The sequence below is a fragment of the Alexandromys fortis genome, unplaced genomic scaffold, assembly GCF_014885135.2.
Source record: "Alexandromys fortis isolate MF-2015 unplaced genomic scaffold, M_Fortis_MF-2015_v1.1 scaffold_145, whole genome shotgun sequence".
Taxonomy (NCBI): domain Eukaryota; kingdom Metazoa; phylum Chordata; class Mammalia; order Rodentia; family Cricetidae; genus Alexandromys; species Alexandromys fortis.
The window spans coordinates 1,005,542-1,024,641 of record NW_026068049.1 but is presented as its reverse complement, the minus strand read 5'-3'; the positions used below and the strand labels follow the sequence as shown (position 1 = coordinate 1,024,641).

Genomic DNA, 19,100 nt, shown 5'->3' with positions numbered 1-19,100 from the left:
TTAAGAAATATACTCGGAATATTCATTGTCCTGTCACTAATGAGCTGAGCAACTGCAAGCAAGGAACTCAACCTTCCTGACCCTCCCAAGAGGGTGGTGGAGAAAAGTTGCTGACTGGGGACAAATCAGCTCTGCAGAGGGGGCGGTCACACTCCTGGCCTGCTCTGATGCTCTGACCCCTCCCTATACACTCCTGCATTCTCAGAGGTCATTCTTACATCTATGCATAGGAATGCTGCTAATGCTAGCTCTTCTCCACCATCTTTCCAATCTCTTGTTTAAATGGCGCCTAAACCATTCAAGTTCTAAACTTCTGGAGTCTCCATGGGATGTCCCTTTTAGATTCAAACCTGCTAAGTGACTCTAACATTAGCCAAGTTCAAAGGACCATTGTGAAGACCAAGAGTAAGAGACTGGAGAGATGGCTCAGCAGTTAAGAGCATTTGTTGCTCCTACAGAGGATCTTAATTTGGTTCCCAGCACCCATATGGTGTCTCAGAACCATCTGCAAATCCAGTTTCTGGGAATCTGATGGCCTCTTCTGGGCTCTAAGAGTACTACATGCACATGGTACACATACATACATGCAGACAAACACTCATACACATAAAACCAAAGAAACTAAATATTAAAACCATTAGTCATTAATATATTAAAATAGTTAAAGATTCGAACATAAAAATAAGAAATTAAAGTACCCTAGTGGTTACTAAATTATACAATGTATGGATGGAGGTATATAAAATTATTCATAATTACAAATAATATATAAACACATACCTTTCTCTCCTCTCTCTCCCTCCCTCTCTCTCTCTGTCTCTCTCTCTCTCTCTCTCTCTCTCTCACACACACACACACACAGTGTAAGAATTACTATAAGATGGCTATTTCGAATGTTAATCAATAATGAAGGTCCAGTTCTTTAAATACATAACAGTGACACGCTAGTGTGCATTTCCCCCTTGCACTTTGATCTTCCACATGCCTGGCACACATTTCAGCTTTCTGCTTCACACACACTGCGGAAAGTTCCAGATAGGTTCAGCTGTGGCTGTTCTTCACAGAGCACTAGCATTCTTTTATGATGCAGATATCCTGTGCTCGGCAAAGCACTGGTGCGTGCTATTTTTCACAATTCTTTTTAAGTGCATGCTCACACAGGGGTGTTCATTTACTGAACACACCCACAGAAAGAAAAGGCTACTCTAAGGAGCTATCCAGGAACACATTTGCAGAGCATGAGGCGGAGAGGAGAAAGAGCTAGACTATGGACATGTATGTTTTGAGAGCACTGTAGATACTCAGATCTACCCACTACAGAGGAAACCCAGCCATGGAAAATATATGCAACTTGGGCTTATTACATGTTTTGTTTTGACATGTTTTCTCACTAGTCTAGTCCACCTCTAGCAAAGACAGCAAGTAGATGATGTAACATTCTTTGACCTCTCAATATTTTTGACATGCAAATTAAAGATCTGCCATGATCCACACATTCTTGTGTCTGGGGCCTCAAAGTCGCAATACTGGTCCTAAAGGAAAATCTGATTTTGCACCCGTGGGGCAGAACACAAAAAGAGCTGGGACCTCCTCAATGCATCACACATGAGTGATGAGATGATGCTGACATTAAGAAGAAACATAAAGTGAACAGCTCACTGGAACATATACAAAGAACACGGTGTGGAGAATCGGAGCTAAATGTGCACCCAAAGTTACTTCTGTCTACCTAAAGAGCCACGCATTGGCCTGCCTTAGAACTACCAATCAAGGCTTCCTGCTAGCCCTGGGCAATATTGAATCAAACTAAATGAAAAAGTTATCCATGTAAGAAATTTAAACTCAAATCAGGGTCGGTGACACTAATCTTCTAATAGCAAGGGTGGGAAGTCCCCTGCAACACCTGGATACAATATAGAATTCTGTACACATTTTCCCGGAGCGCAGCTCTCCCCATCCCACCGGAGTGCACATAACATCACTGCAAAGCACAGCAATAGCAGAAACCATCTCCCAATTTTTATCCCAAAGTGACTGAATGTCAAAATGGTCTTAATGAAGGAAGAAATCATTATCTTCGCATCTCAATTCTTTAACAAGCCAATCCGCAGCTCCAGAAGTCATGAAATGAACACATCTTATCTGTTAGCCCCTCACCCCCAGCCTGCCAGACTCCAAGTGAAACCTATGTGTCTGTCTTACCTGTAATCTGACTCTGTCCTTGTGGATTAAAAGGACTTGGTGCAGAGTTCAGGGAGGGCCGTGGGTTCTGAGGCGGGACACCTACTCTCATACTGGGATGAGGAATGCGCCCTAAATCACTGAGGCGGTCAGAGAACAAACTAGGTTTAGAGTCATCAAGCTTCTGTCTGTGCCCTGGAAACAGCAAATCATAAAATAAAAGCATATTAATTAGCTGAACAATTGACCATGCTAAATAGATATGTGAACATACATACTGGGTAGGGTAAGCCAAGGAATTATCAATACTGATATCTATTATGATGTGTCTATGCAAGCTGCTCTTCGGGCATTGTGGGGTGGTGAGCCTTCCTAATTCTATCGGTATAGAGAGAACAGAGGGTCCCAAGGATGACGTGGAGTCAAGAGCTCAAGAGGAACTCTCTGGGTGCCCCCCGGCCCTGTCAATAAAAAGATGAGAAAAATGAGTGTTCTCTAGGTCACCTTTCTAATTTCATGATGGGGGTTCCCTATCTGAAAGCTCAGGGGGTCTGCTACACTGTCACCAACCTGGGGCAGAGTCAGGGGCAAACACATTTTTTGAAGACCCATTTCCATAGTGGCTACAGTGACTTTTTCTTTCTTATGCTACAGCTACGTACCTACCCTTGCAGAAAAAATAAAACTCAAAGGGGAAAACAGAAAAGAAAGGAAGAGAAAAGAGAAGAAAGCAGGAAAGGAGGGTATGGGAAGAAGAAGGGCAGAGACAGAACATAAGCAAAGAAAATCGAATTGTCAAAGCAGAGCTGCGTATTGTGAGATGTGCCAAAGCCCCAGAGCATGCAATGAACCCTGGTAAGTCACACAGAATATGTTCCATTTTAAATACACTACTGTAGTTTTATATGAGGAAATGGAAAATACTGGTGGGCTAAATAGGTGAATGGGACCACCCATTATTAGAGAGAGAGAAAGAGAGAGAGAGAGAGAGAGAGAGAGAGAGAGAGAGAGAGAGAAAGAGAGAGAGAGAGAGAGCTTTTTTTCTGGTTTATTTAAGTTGTAAAGCAACAAAAAACAGCGTGTTAAAGAAATGTGCAAATTAAAACAGATGCACTGAAACACTGAAACATCTTCAAAAATCACCAACTCATCCATTCGAAGGAATGTAATAGTGTCGTGACCCAGGGACAGAGCATGGCTGTGCACCTAATTTGAGAGCAGAGCTTTGGATGCTAGGAAGCCCCTTTCTGCTGCTCAGCACTTTGGAACGCATGCGCAAGCAGCTGGTGCGAGGAACGTCATTGGAACAATGGCTAGATGAAAAAAATGCATTCGCTAGCAAAACTGAGGGAATTTGTATTATTACTCACCAAAAAAAAAACCCACTGAACGTGTATTGTTAATAACCTGGGGAATGGGTGTCTGCCACTACTCTAAGTGCTGGGACATTTTACCTTCCCCTTCATATGGGGCAAGGGGAATAAATGTGTCAGGAGAGGGTTAAGTTGAACACGAGAATTCCCCAACTATAAGCTGTCTTCATAAGACAAATTCCTTATTTTATTTGCCCCAAAATGTATTTTCCTGTCTCCCTTTTCATTGCCTACCCAGCCCAAAGAAAACAGACAGGAAGCCAAGGCTTGGTAATATGAGTGTAGCTGTCTCCACAGCCAAACATGTTCCAACTGAGCCCATTAACTGAAATGCACCCACCACCCTATTTCCTGCCAGTGTGTGTTTTGGGCATTGGCTGTAACAGAAGGACTAGACCTGGTTGAAAACATGATCAGGAAAAAAACAAAGGAAATCCGTTGTTAATTGTTGTTTCCCCCACTTTATACAGATCACACATAGATTTTAGAAACGGAAGGGTTTTAGAGGTGACCTGAAACAGCCCCTCGACCCCAGCTAATAGATCGTGCACAGATGAAGAGACCGAGACTGGCTCAGGCAGGGTAACAAGGTCGTGGCCCTCCATTATTGGCTAGCTTGGCGAGGCTGAGGCTCCAGCCCTAACTGTATGAGGCAAGCTTTCTATTCATCATGAGGGACCAGCAATGTTGGCTTTCTACCTTCCTCTCTGCGTTGTCTCTAGTGACTCAAAGTGCCTAAAACACTTAAGAAGTCAGCCCGTGAAGTATCAAGACTAGTTTTCAACATAAGTAGCAAGAGTGGTCAATTACAAAAATAACTTATTCGTTACCAAAAATAAATTAAGCTGTAGCTTAAATACTGAACTTCTATAAGTACAGCTCCCTGGGTCTAGCTAATTTCACAATAGAATTATTATATAAATACTTGTCACAGTCAGATTCATATCATCTCTCTGTCCCTGTCTCCTCCCCCCATCTATAATTTTTTGATACAGCAATAAATGCTTATGGAATTGTTTTGTAAGTTATTTTTTAATGAGCCACTTTTTGGAATGGTGAATTCCCTGAAAGTTAGTGAGAAGGCTGTGTGATCTCCCATGGACACTTGTACACAGGGACGTGAGTTCAGTGTGTGCAGGTATGGACACATTTTTATTTACTATTAGCCTAACGTTATGCCGAATGCTTGCCTAACGCAGGCAAGAGGAAAGGGCTTTGAATAGCCCTTTGATGTGAAAATTTCTAAGAAGCAAGAAAAACTTTCAAGTTTCAATGACTTTTAAGAATCATCCTCAAAGACAGCCACCATGAATCTACAGACAACCTAAAATAATCAATAGAGCTTCTAACAGAAGATGCCAATATATAAAAGCATTTATATGTAAAATGCATTTTCCTTGCGTTTCTCTACCCTCTCCTAGCAGCCGCCACAACTAAAACAAGACTCTTACAGCACAATGCCAAGCAAAAGCCAAACAGGTTCTTCATCTTTCAACCATGACAAATAGCGGCCGCCGCTAAACCACATCAGGGTGTACTCCAGTGATGGACGAAAGATGTGCTGGAACCATCAGCACCCGGGCGATCCTTTCAGACACTCAGAACACAGGGGACAAAGGAGCCGCAGACTCAGACAAGGACAGAGTAATTGGCCGTGTTGTCTGGAGGACTGAGTGTTACTCATCCCCAAGGCGAAGCTGTTCCAAGTGGGAGGCAGAGGCAAAGAGTGGGCAGCTCTTAGGCGGCTGCTCTAGGCGAAAGACTGGGAACCGGAGCCGGGACTTAGCTCAGTAGATAAAGCACCTACCTGCCATGCAAGCATTGGGACCAGAGTTCAGATCCCAGAACCTAGGAGTGTGGGTGAGCATGAGGGCCCACATAGTTCCAGCACTCAGAAGACACGGACAAGGGATCTCTGGAGCAAACTGGCTAGCAATACTACCCTATACTGGTGAGCTCTGGGTTCAAGTGGGAAACTGCTTCAACGCATTAGGTGGACAGCAACTGAAGAAGAATCCTGACATCGACCTCAGACCTCCACACAGACACACACACAGAGACACACAAGAGCACACACATGTACACACACAGCTCATTCAAATCACACACATATGTGGGGGACACTATATAAAAGCATGGTCCTGGAACCTCTCATCTAGCTGAATCTTTTCCTGACGGAAGACACCCTTCCAGACTGGCGGAATAGGAAAAGGCTCCCTCAAGCTCTGAATGATATGGGCATCCAGATCCCAGAGCGGGTTAAATTAAACTCTTAGGGTCAGTTATGGAGGAAAGTTACCTTTTTTTAAAGCCTCCCATGCTCTAATGTGCAGGCAGGGCTGAAAAAAACCACTACTCAAGATAGTCCGAGATCCAGCACGAATGCTAGCCATCCACACCAAGGATTTCTCCATTTCCAGACGGAGCCCTGTCTTCGGTCCTGAGTTCCAGGTTTCTATCTCCCATTGCCTCCTTGGCAGATATCCTGGGATGTATCATGGTATCTTAAATGCGGTACACTCAAAACAGAATTCTTGGGTCTCTCTCCAAAGCATCCTATTGCTTCGATGGAATGCCTAATATCAATGGCCATCACGGGCCACTCGCTTGCAGGCAATCAAGAACGGAGATATTCTCCTTGGTCCTCACTCCCCACATGGAGTCCACCATCACGTCCTGGCCTTTCTGTCTTGAGGCTCCATCTCCTGTCTCTTCAGGTCCCTGCATTTCTCCCGGCACAACCCTAGCCTCATTGCCTACCTAACTCTCTCTGAGTGTCTGGCATTGTCTGCTTTGAAGTTTCCCATATTCCTGAGATAAAAATCTTCTTGGTTTTTCTGTATGGCCCCCTCCTTCTTGCTTAGGTCTAGCATGAATACCACCTCCTTTGAGAGGCCTGGCCTGCTTCCAATAACCAAAATATGTTCCCACCCTCTTGAGCACAGCCTTTCTTTATTTCCTTTGTGGCAGTTGTCACAATCTGTAATTATCTTGTATATTTATTTGCCCCTCCGCAGAGATTCCACATCCCATGAGAATGAGTGCCCTGTCTCTTGGGTACAGCTGGATTCTCACAATCTACTCAGTGCCTGCCATACAGTAGGTACTCAATGAATATTTATGAAAGCAAAGAAAATATGAAGATGAGAAATGCCTGGATTCGGAGAAAATTTACTGGTACAGGGTATCATATTACAACACTATCCCTAAAAAAAAATGCATCGTAGTTTTCTGCAGTGTAATGAAGCCAGTAGGTAAAGCCTTTATTTAGAAACAGTTCCGCTTGGTGCTTCCTGGAAAACTAGACTAATGGGCATAAATTTAGGCTAAAGCTCATTCACTCTTTGAAAAAAAATTTCCATTTTTCTCACTGTAATATTTAAGCTTTGTTAAAACCATTTAGAATTGGGGAGATTAAAAGGGTAACAGATGTAAGCTGGACTCTACATTTTGGAGCAATGCACTTCTTTGATGGGTGAGAACCCCGAGTCTCCATGAGGGAACATGCTTCCTCAAAGTCACATGGTTAGTGGGGGGACTAACACTTGGATTTCCTGGTCACTGGTCCAATGTTCTTTCCTCTCCCATGGCTGGCCAGCTTATTTGAGGACATAACAGTAAGGCAGAGCTCGTTCAGGGGAAATCGTGACCAAAAAAAAAAAAAAATGAGTTTTAAATGGAAACAAAAAACGGAGTAGTTTTTCAGAAAAGATCTCTTTCAGAAAGTCCCAGCATGCGTGGGTGAATATGACTTTTGTTGCAATAAATTCAGGGGCACAAGAAGAAATCGTGAGTAAAAGGTCACGGCATTCACACATGCTTACAGCAAAGATACATGAGGAACTGCTCAGCCCCTGGGCCACAGTGCAGCCAATATCCCCACACATCCCTAAACATGAGACTCGCAATCGGCCACAGTCACCTCTGCCTTCAAACACAGGCATCAGAAAGGGGCAGGGAAAGACTAGTGAGTGTGGTGTTTGGACAGTGAAAATGACCTCCATCGTATAATTAAGACACTGAGCGATGCCTCACAGCTTCCGAGAACAGCGTTCCCCCAGCCAGGACCTCCCCCTTGATGCAACTGTCTGGCCACATGAGTCGCACTGGCCAGTGAGACGGCTCCTCCTCCAAGAAGCCAGATACACTAGGAAAAGACGAGACAGGATATTTTTCTATATTTTTAAGACATTTGCTGTCTTTTCATTTAATTTAATTTATTTATTTTGGGTTTTTTTTTTTTTTTGAGTCAGGTTTTTCCTTGACTGTTCTGGAATTCCTTCTGTAGACCAGCCTGGCCTCGAACTCAGAGATCTGACTGCCTCTGCCTCCCAAGCACTGGGATTACAGGTGTGTGCCACCACTGCCCAGGATATTCTTCGTGAAGAGCGTGCTGAACAATGTCTGGTCCACCCTCTCATGGACCAGAAGAAGCCACATGACTAACTGCTGTGTCCGTGATGGGCTTATCTAGTCTAGTCGGTGTGCAGTACATCTCTGGCCTGTGTGATTCACTCCCGGCATTGTAAGGAGGAGGAGATAGGAAAGAACACGAGATAGCATCTTTGCCTTCAAGGAGCTCACAAAATAGTGAGAACGGCCATTCCGTGTGACAGGAGAACATCCGAGGCGAAGGTAAGCGTGGGTGTCTAGCGTGGAGGTCAACTGAGAACATTAGACTAGTGGCCGCTCAAAATATTAAAGAAGCCATTCTTTGTGTGAGTCTCTTTGTCTTGTGCTGTCAGGAGAACTGGCATATACTTGAGGGTCAAAGGTCACGGTATCTAGTACTCACTTTGAAATATTTCAGCTAAATAGTAGATGAAGCAGGCATGGCAAAATAGACATACGAGATGCTAAGCAGATATGGACAGATTAGATATGATATTTTCATGCATGTTTGTAAGCTCTTTCATTATGAAAGAAAAAAGATAATAGAGGTCAATGTGGAAATCACACAGGAGTAATTGGTTTTGACTAAAAGGAAGCATGCACTGAAGAGAGTCATGCCTGTTCTAAGGCCAAGAAAGATGCTGATACGCACAGAGGCAGAGGACAGTTAGGAAGGTGCGTGACAGAAACACGGTCACAAGAAGAAGGGGACAGCTAGCTGGAAGGTGCGTGACAGAAACACGGTCACAAGAAGAAGGAAGGGAACAGCTAGCTGGAAAGCACGGGACAGAAACATGATAACAAATATCTTGTGAGAACAGATGATGTTAAACATTTATGCGATGTTAATCTAACCCCCAGGCACCCCCTCCTTCATATCACTTAATAAGTGAGCGAAGCGTTGGCTCTTAAGCCACACACAACAGTGTAGAGCGCTGCCCTGTAAAGACAGGTCTCCTGACCTACAAAGTGATGTCTGGCAGCCCACAGACCTCCTCTGCCATGCCTGTGGGCTTCCCTGGAGCGGAGAAGCGACTGGGGAGAAGTTAACTACTACGCTGTCACCAAGTATGTTTCAGGATGAGGTCTGAAGCCACAGGATGCGACAGATGCAGGGTATCGGGACAAAGATCCTCTAAGTGAAAAGGGAAGGGCTTGCATCTTTCTTCCAGGGTAAATTTGCTACCACAGCAGTTCTGGGGCAAATGAAGAGGCCCTTTGATTGTAATCCCCCTATCCTGACAGTGGCCCAACAGGTGTGTGCCTGCAGGTGGCAGGGAGGACTTTTAGAGCTTTATGTATTTAGTGCCATCCCGTCGCTGGTGGATTTATTATCACCTTTTGGCCGTTCACCTTACAGAGAGCTCCGACTCCACACGACTTATTGGGAAATCTGTTACTGAGAAAAGAGCTCGTCTCTGTGTCTCTTAGCATTTTGGCTGATGGTTTTTAGCAAACACAGGGAGGGGTTCACAGGGTATGGCCCCTGAGGTTAAGAACTTTGACCTTCGGCACTCCTGCAGGGGTGTGAAAATGGAAAAGCCCTTGAGAAAAGTGAAGCTGTCCTCTGCCAGCATTCCAGATGTCCCCATTCACCTGCACACTGAGGGTAGAAATCGGAGACTCGGGTCCTTGCACGGCCAAGTTAGCCTCCTTTCCTTTCTCTCATCCAAAACCATCCAAATCAGCTTCATCTCTGATCTCTATTTCGGAGACATCACTATCTTCTAGTCTTCCACGTCCCCAAATCCAGCGTCCATCACCTTCTACCACCTCCTTTCCTAGAGCCCACTTTGTCCAGCCAAGGCCACGCCTACAACATCCAGAGGGAAGGCATCCCTTTGCCATCCCCACTGGAGCCACTCCCTAAAAGGTGTGGCCTGAGGCTCAGACCTCAGAGCATCAGTAGCAGCCGAGGACATTCAAGAGGACACTATCTATCTGGTCATGGGCCCCCAGGAAGGGACTTTGGGACTTAAGTTTCTTCACCTACCTACCACAAATGAAAGTATAAGTTTCCCTAACCCCTAATACAATTTCTGTTCCCCAACCCCAAATCTCAAATTACTCACCTGCTAAGATCCATTCAACTATCCAAAGAGACATGGCTCCACCTTACCCCCTCAAACCCAGCAGAGAAGAACCTGGAAACAGGGTTCTGGTGTGTGCTGTTACTCCTGTCTGTGGTGGCTCACACTGATCTACCCTCTCACTCTTCAGGTAAATCTGGTGTCTTTGTCCAAGCTGTCCCCTCAACTCAACACACATTGTCTCATCAGCTGCACTTGGAAAAATCTCCTCCCTGGCTAGACTCGGTCATGGCCTAGTGTTTCCTGTATATGTGACTCTCTGGTTTCTATCTTGGTAGCTGAACACAGGCCCAACTGAGTGTTATGTCCAGGGCACATGGTTACACTTAGGTCCTGGAGGCAATCCGTGAGCATTAGCCTTCTGCAAATTGACATAAACTATTTATTCAGAATTTCAAAGCCTATTATTCTAAACGTTCTTCACCTTGATTAGCCACCCCTTAGAGATGGTTGTCGTGTGTTATATCTACAACAGTCTTAATGCATACAAGCACCAATTGACTTAACAAAGAACCGAGATAAATTTGAAATTATCTCTCATTTTGTCCAGTGGAAGACAGGGAGGAGGGGGAGGAAAGCTGGGAGGCATTTCCCACGGTAAAACTGATGATTCGATCACCTCTGTTGGAAAAGGCTGCTGAGTCATCCTAACCGTACACTGGCTGGTGTAGGCCAACACTATTGCGAGACTAGAAAAATGAAAGGAACTTAGGCATCATTTCCACATTTAAGGTCTCAAGCCACACTGAGCCGCTGATAAGAACAGCTATTCAGGAGCGTTCAGGAGCGGAGACAGCCCTAGAGTCATGGTAGTGAGCAGCTGGAGACAGAGAACCACAGATCGGAAACAAACCAGGAGATTCGACTCTCGTGGCATCTCAAAAGTGAGCTTCTCTCTCAGGGACCCTCTTAAGATATAAACCAGTTTCTTAAGGAAAAGCCATCACAGTCTCTTCCACATATCTCTGAACACCCTCTCGCCCCCACACCGAGTCAGGCGCAGGGAGTCAGAGTTTATCCAGAGAAAAGACAGGAAGAATGGTTTCACCCAAGAAAGGACTGAAGCTCTTCCAGGCTCTTGGGTAAAATATAATTATGGAAAAGAAAAATATAATCTACTCTAGAGACATAATTACAGAGCTAAGCCATAGACTCCATAGAAATATTCTAGGAACTTCAGTTCATTTTTTTTTAAAAAAAAATGTTAACGTTTGAATTCGCTGACTTTTACTGTGAGGCACCAGTCTAGAGCAGCAGCAGAGAGTTTTTCGTCTCCTTATTACATCTGCAAGCATTTTTTAAAAATACAACTAGTTAGAGTGAGAAATCGCCGAGGGTCTGCCTCATTTCCGAGGTCAGCTGCCTGTTTCCAAAGCTAGGCTTCTGAAAGTTGAGGAGTTCAAGATCTTTCGAGAAATATGCAAATCAAAGAGCTGGGGCAAAATTTGCATGAATGTAGATTCGAGTTCTTTTATAACTTTTCCCTTCTGGGGATGTGGCAAACACAGAGACCAAAGCCTAACTATCAGGGGGGAAAGGAGACCGGGTAGACCTGTGGAGCTAGTCCCTACCAGTCCCACCTAGACAGGGTAGAGCCGTGGAGCTAGCCCCTTCCAGTCCCACCTCAGGAAGAAAGCCCGATAGAGGAGCTAAAGCATCCTCTCTTGTCTCGGGATAATGGACTCAAAGAATTTCATATATTTACGTGGAAAGAACCTCCTGAGAGATTAAACAGAGAACAGGGTTTTATTTAACTTCTGTCTCCTCTCTCTCTCTTCCCCTCCCTCCACCCATCCCTCATTCCTCCCTCCCTGACCCAATCTCTCTCTCTGATGATCAAGCCCAGACCCTTCCTGGCGCTAAGCAAGCACTGGACCACTGAGTCATATCTCTAGATCTGAGAAGAAGGATTGTAACGAGCTAGGAAGAGCAGGCAGTCTTGACCACAGCTCACAGTGTACATATGGGGGTCAAAGGACAACTTGCAGAAGTCCATATTCTCATTTCTATCCTGTGGGTCCTGGGGATTGAACTCAGGGCCACAGGCTTGGCAGCAAGCCCTTTTATCTGCTGAGCCATCTCACTGGTCCAGTAACAAACTCTTTACCTTTCACTTTTCTTTACACAATTAATTAATTCCCAGAAAAAAAGACACTGTTGACTTATTTTTCACTCCTCTGCCCTGATACAGTCGTCATTTTTATAGGCCAAATACCACAAAAGGAAAGACCAAAAAAGAGAGGGAGCGGGGGCTGGAAGGATGAAAACTTACTGATATTACAATGAGCCCTACTGATCCGTGGACCATGACACATCTCATCCCACTAATGACACCTCAGCATCCATCACTATCCCTGGCCATCTGACTTTAACTTTCTGGGAAACGAACAAAAGGTCCCCTTCTTCTCCCTGCCTATGGTGAGCTCCATCATGGGGTATGATGCCGGAGGCAGGCCCTCTGAGTGCTTTAGTACGGTACAGTCACACGCACCACGGTTCTTTGTGTTACCAACACTCACAGAAACCCCAGCGAGAAACGGAAAGTTACTCTCAATGGTAAGATGGTTCCCAGGGTCGAACAAAAAGCATTGCTGTTTGTTTGCCAGTGACTTAGCTGATCATGGATGGCATTATTCTTCAACGTGTCTGGTGACAACCAGCCCACAGGCTGTTGTCACACAACCCCTGGAGCCTAAACTTGGTTTCCTTCACAGGCATAATCTATTTCTCTTCCAGGGTTATGGTTTGGTAGGTAAGTTTTGGAAAGTGGGGGAGGAGGGGTGAGAAGGAAAGATTAGGAAGTATGAGGCACTCATCTCAGAATTGCCACCCAGAGTAGAGACCAACATCCTCAATTTTCCCATTTCTGCCAGGGGACGAGAATGCTGAAAAGCAATAACCAAGGAAAAAGGCAGCCAGTGCCCGCAGCCGAACGGCAGCGAGATCCCAGAAGGAGAAGGAAAAGACTGGGAGGGGGTGGATTTCTTACTTAAGCTGGACCTGTTCCAGCTGGCAAGATGAGGTGATTTTCTTAACGCTTGCAAAACCTGATTACGTTTTTAAAGGAATGAAGAAGAGGGAGATGTAAACACAGCCATTAAAGCAGATTTGAAGCACTTAGTTCTAAGCTAGTCTAAGGCTCCCCCAATTGTACACCACTCTGCATTTCTTCGCTTGTGAGCCGTCAAGATGACACATGGGGTCCATGTCAGTGTCCACTGACTGGCAAATTAGGCTGGCCGAGCTCTGCTGTTACCCTCTCAGGTCAGATGTGGACGGAAGAGCACCTTAAACAGTGATAGACGCGTCTCTCAGAAGCATGTGCGACACCCGAAAGATTCTGTTTTACTTCATCAAGGGCCCATTGTGTTTATATCTATGCAACAGGTCTTAAACAGACGGTTTAAACATGATTAAACAAGAGCCGTCTTTGAAACAAAACCCCTAACAAAACTCAGATGGCTCAGAAGCTGAACAACAGTCAACAATATAACATATAAATTATTTCTCTCGAAGCTGCAAGGGTAATACGCTATAAACTCCCAAATAAAAGATGTTTTTTATAAGTAAACTCGAAGGATTACTGCGTATATCAGCACCTCCTTGCAACGGAATAGCATTTATCCACCTATCCATCCACTCCTCTTAATGCTACTGCACACTTTACTCTCCGTGATAGACAGATAATTGCTCTTGTCAGCCGTGTGTACTGAAGGGAGTCTGCTGTGCTAATCCCGACATTCTTATCTCCTGTGAACCCTGATTAAGGAATTCAAAAGTCTACTCCGCCATCCCCAAACTACTGGAGTTTTCTGCTCCTGCTCAGATCTACTAAAGTGTTCTTACATTCCACTCTGTCACGAAAGGTGCCAAGTGTTTTGAGTAGGATCAAGTCAGAGTTTTATAAAAGGGACTTTAGCACAGTCTTCAAGGGTGTTAGGTGGCAGCAAGCTTTGCTGCCTTTCAAGACACATACTATCAGAAAAGTATGTTATTTGCAGGCGAAAGCAAAAGCGGGCTGAGATCGGTTAATATTTGTTTAAAACTACCAGAGCTCTTTCATTTCAAAGGCAAGTTAATGCTGTGGATTCCTGTCTGCAGGTTTCACGTTGAATCATCATTTGTGACAGTTTGTCCATAGGAAACAGAATGTATGCATTTTCCAGATATACACACGTATGACTAAAAATTCCTATTGCTCTACCATACCCATGCATGTATATGGATGGATGGAGGGGGCAGGAGTCCAGTTAAAGGGACAGAAATGCTACTATCCAAGTTCTAGGTCATTCTAGACATCACTGCGGACAGAGATACCACCCTCTCAAGGCTCAACATGCTTTACAGTATTCCCTGAACACACCCCAAGAAACCTCTGCCCCCTAAACATATCTTTCCTTCTATATGAAGATCCCAGCCTTTAGTCTGACTAGATGTCTTTCGTTTATTTCAAAAATGGTACATGCTCACTGGAAAAGCATAAGTTAGCTGGTCAACTGTAGAATTTCTCTTGGTTTGACTATTCCTTTACTGGGTCCTTTTTGTTTCATAGACCTCACACCAACAATGGTCTCAGAATTAATATTCCTTCTTCTTGGTGTATTAACTGGCCTAGCAGCTTAACAGATCTCACTAACCATTCTTAAGCTCATACATGCATGTACACATGCATTCACACACTCGTGCACGCGCGTGCGCGCACACACACACACACACACACACACACATTCCAGTTAGTTCCTGGTGTGGAACTGTGCCTCAGAATGGACAACTGCTCAGAATATGGGAAGAGAAAAAGTAACTAAAGGGGGTGGGTATCAGTCACTAATGGGCAGGCAGAGAAGAGCTTCTCAAGCCCAGAACTTCTATCAACGCAACAAATTGACTTCCCATGTAAAGAATCGGTGAGCCGGGGACTAACTTCCTGACAGTATGGGTACACACGCACTGACTTTGATAGTGTCACCTAAACAGTGAGGAGGTGTGGGACAGGAAGAGAAGTCCTGCTCCTAACCCTGGGCCTGACTTTACAGAAGCCTGAGAGCCTGGGGCTCTGTTCCTATTGACTTTGGTGTCCGTCTGCAGACAGTACCCTTGCATCTCCACGACTCTACCCGCTAATGTGTCAAATGAGGATCTTGGAATCTGTACCATGAGATGCCACCAGGACGAAATGCATGAGAGGAGACGAGCCGCACTGACAAAACCACCAGGCAAGTTTAACACGACTCACCAATGACCATTTCCGGATAATGTAGCCTGATTACAACATACCGAGGAACAAACCAGAATGAGTGGAGCAGTGTGATCTGACGGTAGAGAAGACGAATAAACAAACCATAGAGGACCAGAAAAACAAGGGCTTAATTTCCAAGAGTGGTGGAGAAGCCTTCCCAGAGGAGACACTCTCGGTGGGGATTTAAAGCGTAAGTAGAATTCCGTCAAGCAAAGGCAGAAGACACCTGTCTCGGGAGAAAACAATACAGAAGGCATTGCAACCAGAAGGAACGGCAGGTGCAAACGCTCAGAGATAAGGAAGGTACAGAGTGAAGCAATTAGGCACAGCTGGCACTGGGCCACAGCGCTGTGGGTGGAAGGCAGTTGGGCAGATCGGATGCTGAAGGGCCTTGTCATCATGCCACGCTGTCTGAACTTCATCCCACAAACAACAAGAGCCACTGAAGTATTTAAAGCAAGGGCGTACCACACGCTGCTTAGAGCGCAGGGAGACCGTGATGGTCACAGGAGAAGAGGGATAAACAGGGAGGCATGAAACGAGCTGGGAAATCACTTTTTCAAGGTTACAGACCAAGAGAGCAATGCTGTGTTCAATGAGACAAGGGAGTGCCCAAGAGACAGGGGTATAGACGTGAGCACACTGAAATAATTAGATGTACAGAGGAGCGAATAAGCTATGAGCTCGATGGTTGGCTGAGCTCAAACCTGCAAAATCTGACGGAAGTTCGTGTTCAGACAGAGAAGAGCAGCCTCAGTGGAGACTGGGAATCCCAGATGCTATGCTTCAGATATGTACTTGAAGTATTCACCGAACTCGCGCAGTTGGAGACACCAGGAAGTGAGGGGAAATGGGTGTCTCGGGCGCATCTCCAGAACCCATGCGCACATGGAGCCAATGTGGGAGAACACTGAGCAAAATGGGTCGAGAATGGGTGGGAGTTTCCTGTAGGGATCCCTATGGAGAACAGACTCATAGGAGGGCACCAGAATAGTTCTGAGTCACAAAGGAGCTTCCTGAGAGAGCTTTTTACCTCGGGTGCAAGAATATGAAATTAATTTGGTCGCCATGGTCAAAAGCAAGCTTCTCCCCCGCCTCTCCGCCCCCGCCCCGCGTCTCCGCCCCCCCCGCCCCCGCCCCTTCACTCCATACCCAGTTCTCAAGCGACCTGGTTGATACCAGTGACTTCAAGTTTGCGAAACTGCCAAAAGTGTAAGTCAAGTCTCTCCCAACCTCTAGAGTCACACTCTAGTTGTCTCTTGGGCATCTTCCTATCCTTCTAGGGGTAGTAATGAGTGTGCCCAGAGTTCACCACGGCCATGCTGTTTTAAGGAAATGGAAGAACCTGGCCTGAAAACCTTCACAAAGACCCAGCGTCAAAGTCAGACCGCGGCTCTGGACCTCTTGTTTGCATGAGCAGAACCGCTCTGGCCTAAATACTACACTGGAAAATGTAGGGACTTTGCTATCACTTCATGATTCTTGTATGCTCCTGGATGCAGACTCTGAGCTCAACATTTTCCAGGCGATGGTGGCGCACGCCTTTAATCCCAGCACTTGGGAGGCAGAGGCAGGAGTTTCTCTGGGAGTTTGAGGCTAGTCTGGTCTACAGGGCTAGTTCCAAGACAGGCTGCAAAGCTACAGAGAAACCTTGTGTCAGAAAAATAGAAAATAAAAAAAAAACCTCCCCCACAATGATTCCTGTAATTATATAACTATTTAATGGCATAGTTTATCTGACCACCTTTTAATTTTTTTTAATCTTTGAGATTATAAATTACAACACTTCTCCCTTCCTTTTTCTCCTTCCAAAACTTCCTATATACCTCTTAATGCTCTCCTTTCAAATTCATGGCCTTAAAAAACTATTACTGCATGAATATATATATACATATATGTATATAATATATCCACACATTCATAAATATAACCTGTTCAGTCCATATAATGCCACCTGCATGCATGTCTTCAGGACTGGGCCATTTGGCACTAAACACTCTGCGAGGGCCACCTCCTCCCGTTCCCAGCCACCTCCTCCCGTTCCCAGCCACCTCCTCCCGTTCCCAGCCACCTCCTCCCGTTCCCAGCCACCTCCTCCTGTTCCCAGCTCCTTCGGTTGCCTACAGTCTTGATGGAGAGTTGACCTGTGTGGCCTTTTCCCCATCCATCTGGCATGTCCATCGACGTCATCCTGGTTCAGTTCACCTCTTATCTGACTACTTCCTGCCCTACTGTTTGCCACTCTGATTCCCTTAAGGGGAATGGGAACAGGTAACAGCGTCAATCTGTCTTCTCTCCCCTCCTCTTCCTGCACCTTCACTCCTGGTGCCCATCAGAAAATCATCAGAAGAAGTAAAAGGGTCTGTCCGCAGTGGGTGAAGACAGGACAGGGATTCGAGGCAAAGAACATAAGCGATACTATTAACAAAGCTGCCAACTGAAGCAAGAGAGCCACATACAAGTGGACTTGGAAAGAAAGTCTGAGCAGCCAAGTTGGCATGGAGATTCTCGGATCTCCTCCTTTTTCCTACACGAAAACAAGACTCCACAAGGTTGCGAAGTTCTAGAACAATTTCGAAAACTCCTTAGAAAATAAACAATTTTACATAATTATTTTCTATACACTTGATCAGGCCCTAGACTGGTCTGTAATTCCGTGTACCACTTCACAGTATGTCTGTATTCCTTAGCGCTCATCGTGAAAATAAATTCAGGGGATACAGAAGGGGTAAACTCCATTCACTGATCTCTCTTATTCAGATGATGCTGGTTGGATGTCTACAGTGTCTAAGTATTATCACATCAGCGCTGGTGCGGCCCAGGATTGCAACCAAGATTGTGGCAGGATAATGGCAGCCCTCGAGACAGTAGCATCTGAAGTTCCCAATGAACGTTAAGTGGGTGCTCCGCTAATTGAGGGGGGAACAACAGGTGCTAGCTGAGCTAGAAGGAACCACTTGAGAGACATTGAAAACATGCACCATTCCATGTTTACATCATAACTTCCATCCACAGACCTGAAAAGGAAGCCAAAGAAAAGATGGAGGTGGGGAGGGTCAGGTCACGAGAATAAGGGATATGCAGTCTGTCCACAATTTTATACCCCAAATTCCTGTCAATAAGTCAACTTACCGATATTTGGGATTCCCCTCAAATCCCCTATCTTAATACAAGCCTCCTGTGAGCTCTCAAACAAAGGAGAAACCGCTCTTGAATGCCCCTGCCCTCTTCAGCCTCTAGTTCTTATGGGCTTTCTCATTTTTCTGGTGCTTTGTGTCACGTGACCACAAGGTCATTAATATCTATAGCTTATCTCTCTGAGGGTAGATTTCATGAGTTTCTTTTTAATTCAACTTCTTTCTGAGGCAAGCAATGGGCCAGAGATGACTAGGTTTTCTCTCAATTCCTACAGCACTTTTAAAACTTTGCATGGCAGGTACCCTCTGAGTGCCTGCTGAGCAAACAAAGGTTGACTCCAGAGCATGCATCAGTGAATGGAGGCGTCTAGTTGCTAGCCGCCATTTAATCTAAAAAAAAAAAACAATCGCCACAAAATACCCATGAAAAAGAAAAAACCTTCTCAGCCACTCACGGAGTTAGGAAAGTCTGCTTTCTACTTAGATATGAAATAATAAGGCTGGTTTAGCCAAGTACAGTGGCTCACACTCGGAATCCTATCATTTGGAAGGCTGAGACGGGAGACCTGAAACTTTGAGACCAGTTTGGGCTACATGTGAGTTCTAAGCCAGCCTAGCCTATACAGAGTGAGGAAAGAAAGGGAGGGAGGGAGGGAGGGAGGGAGGGAGGGAGGGAGGGGAGGAGGGAGGG

The 19,100-nt window shown here is 45.3% G+C and overlaps 1 protein-coding gene across 9 annotated transcripts in view; it reads right to left on the bottom strand.

Moving 5' to 3' along the window:
• Runx2 (RUNX family transcription factor 2) overlaps positions 1 to 19,100 on the bottom strand; it is a 308,143-nt gene that overhangs the window by 158,846 nt on the left and 130,197 nt on the right. For 5 of the 9 annotated variants that reach the window (XM_050119361.1, XM_050119363.1, XM_050119364.1 and 2 more), the window contains one exon: positions 2,203 to 2,376. The exons of the other annotated variants lie outside the window; for them this stretch is intronic. In XM_050119361.1, coding sequence (XP_049975318.1) covers positions 2,203 to 2,376 — 174 coding nt within the window. The remainder of the gene's footprint in view (positions 1 to 2,202; positions 2,377 to 19,100) is intronic. 9 annotated transcript variants of the gene reach the window in all.